A 1248-nucleotide genomic window follows, 5' to 3' on the forward strand; every position below is an offset into this window, starting at 1 on the left:
TCGTTATATATCTTTATTTATATTTCTACTCTAATATTTACACTATTTGTCCGACTGTAATAGTGTTCCCTTCGGGGATCTATAAAGTATTTCTGATCCTGATTATTATACACTCCTCTCTTCTGATTGGCCATCAGCTGCTCTGTTCTCCTCCCTGATTGGCTGTCGCGTATGCCAGTTAAATCATTTCCCGCCTCTTACAAACAGCAAGGCGGGGCTAACGATCGGTCGACGTCATTGGGGACTGTCCGAAAGCAAGATGGCGGCGGCAGCAGCAGCGGTAGCGGCGGCGGACTGGGGCGGCGGTCCCGGAGCTCCTTCCCCCTGTTCCCCCGGGTCCCCCGGTCCGGCGGCGGCGGCGGATTACTCGGTGCTCGTGGTGGTGGGGGCTCTGCGGACGACCGGCCTGTTGGAGCGGGTTCTGCGCCAGATAGAGTCCGGTAAGTTCTGGTAAAGTTCCCACGAACCGAGCCGCTGCCTGCTGGGACGCAGGGCGGGAAGTCGGCGGGCCCTTTCACAATAAAACCCGGAGGCAGACGCTGAATCTAATATAAGTTGAATACTTTGACCCAGGAAGCGCGTGTTCCTTCCTCGCGAGCGTTTTAACCCAAAACACAATGCTTTTCCTGATCTTTCTGTCGTGTTTTCATAATTTACCCACCACCGTAGCTGTGACATCACTACTAGCGTCAACGGTCAGCGGGCACTTTCACAATAAAACCGAGGTTATGTTTTAAATCCCTAATATAGTCAGCTGTTCAGATGTCGGAAGTCAACGCTTTGTTGACGCTTGTTAGGAATGTTTTGAACGTTTTATGTTTTTGTTCCTTTTTACTTTTGGTGGGTGTTTTATTTTGAAAATCTCTTCCCTTCGGAAGTAGTTATTTCTTCATGTTGTTCCTGTTTTTAAAGTAGGTCAACACACACACACACACACACACACAGAGAGAGACACACACACACACACAGAGAGAGAGAGAGACACACACACACACACACACAGAGAGAGACACACACACACACACACACACAGAGACACACACACACACACACAGAGAGACACACACTGCTGGTCTCTGCCGGTCTCAGCTGGTCTCTGGTCTAGTTTTCAGTGCAGACCCAGAAACAGGAAGTTGTTTTACTGAATATCTCCAGCTTCCTGTTTGCTGAGGAGGAAGCAGAGTCCATCCCATAATACTGTGTGTGTGTCTCTCTCTCTCTCTCTCTCTCTCTCTCTCTCTCTCTCTC

General features: G+C 49.6%; 1 protein-coding gene across 1 annotated transcript in view; it reads right to left on the reverse strand.

Moving 5' to 3' along the window:
- LOC117950756 (microtubule-associated protein 1B-like) overlaps positions 1–1248 on the reverse strand; it is a 6376-nt gene that overhangs the window by 689 nt on the left and 4439 nt on the right. The window contains exon 7 of the mRNA XM_034882094.1: positions 296–511. Coding sequence (XP_034737985.1) covers positions 296–511 — 216 coding nt within the window. The remainder of the gene's footprint in view (positions 1–295; positions 512–1248) is intronic.

Source organism: Etheostoma cragini, chromosome 9, assembly GCF_013103735.1.
Source record: "Etheostoma cragini isolate CJK2018 chromosome 9, CSU_Ecrag_1.0, whole genome shotgun sequence".
Taxonomy (NCBI): Eukaryota; Metazoa; Chordata; class Actinopteri; order Perciformes; family Percidae; genus Etheostoma; species Etheostoma cragini.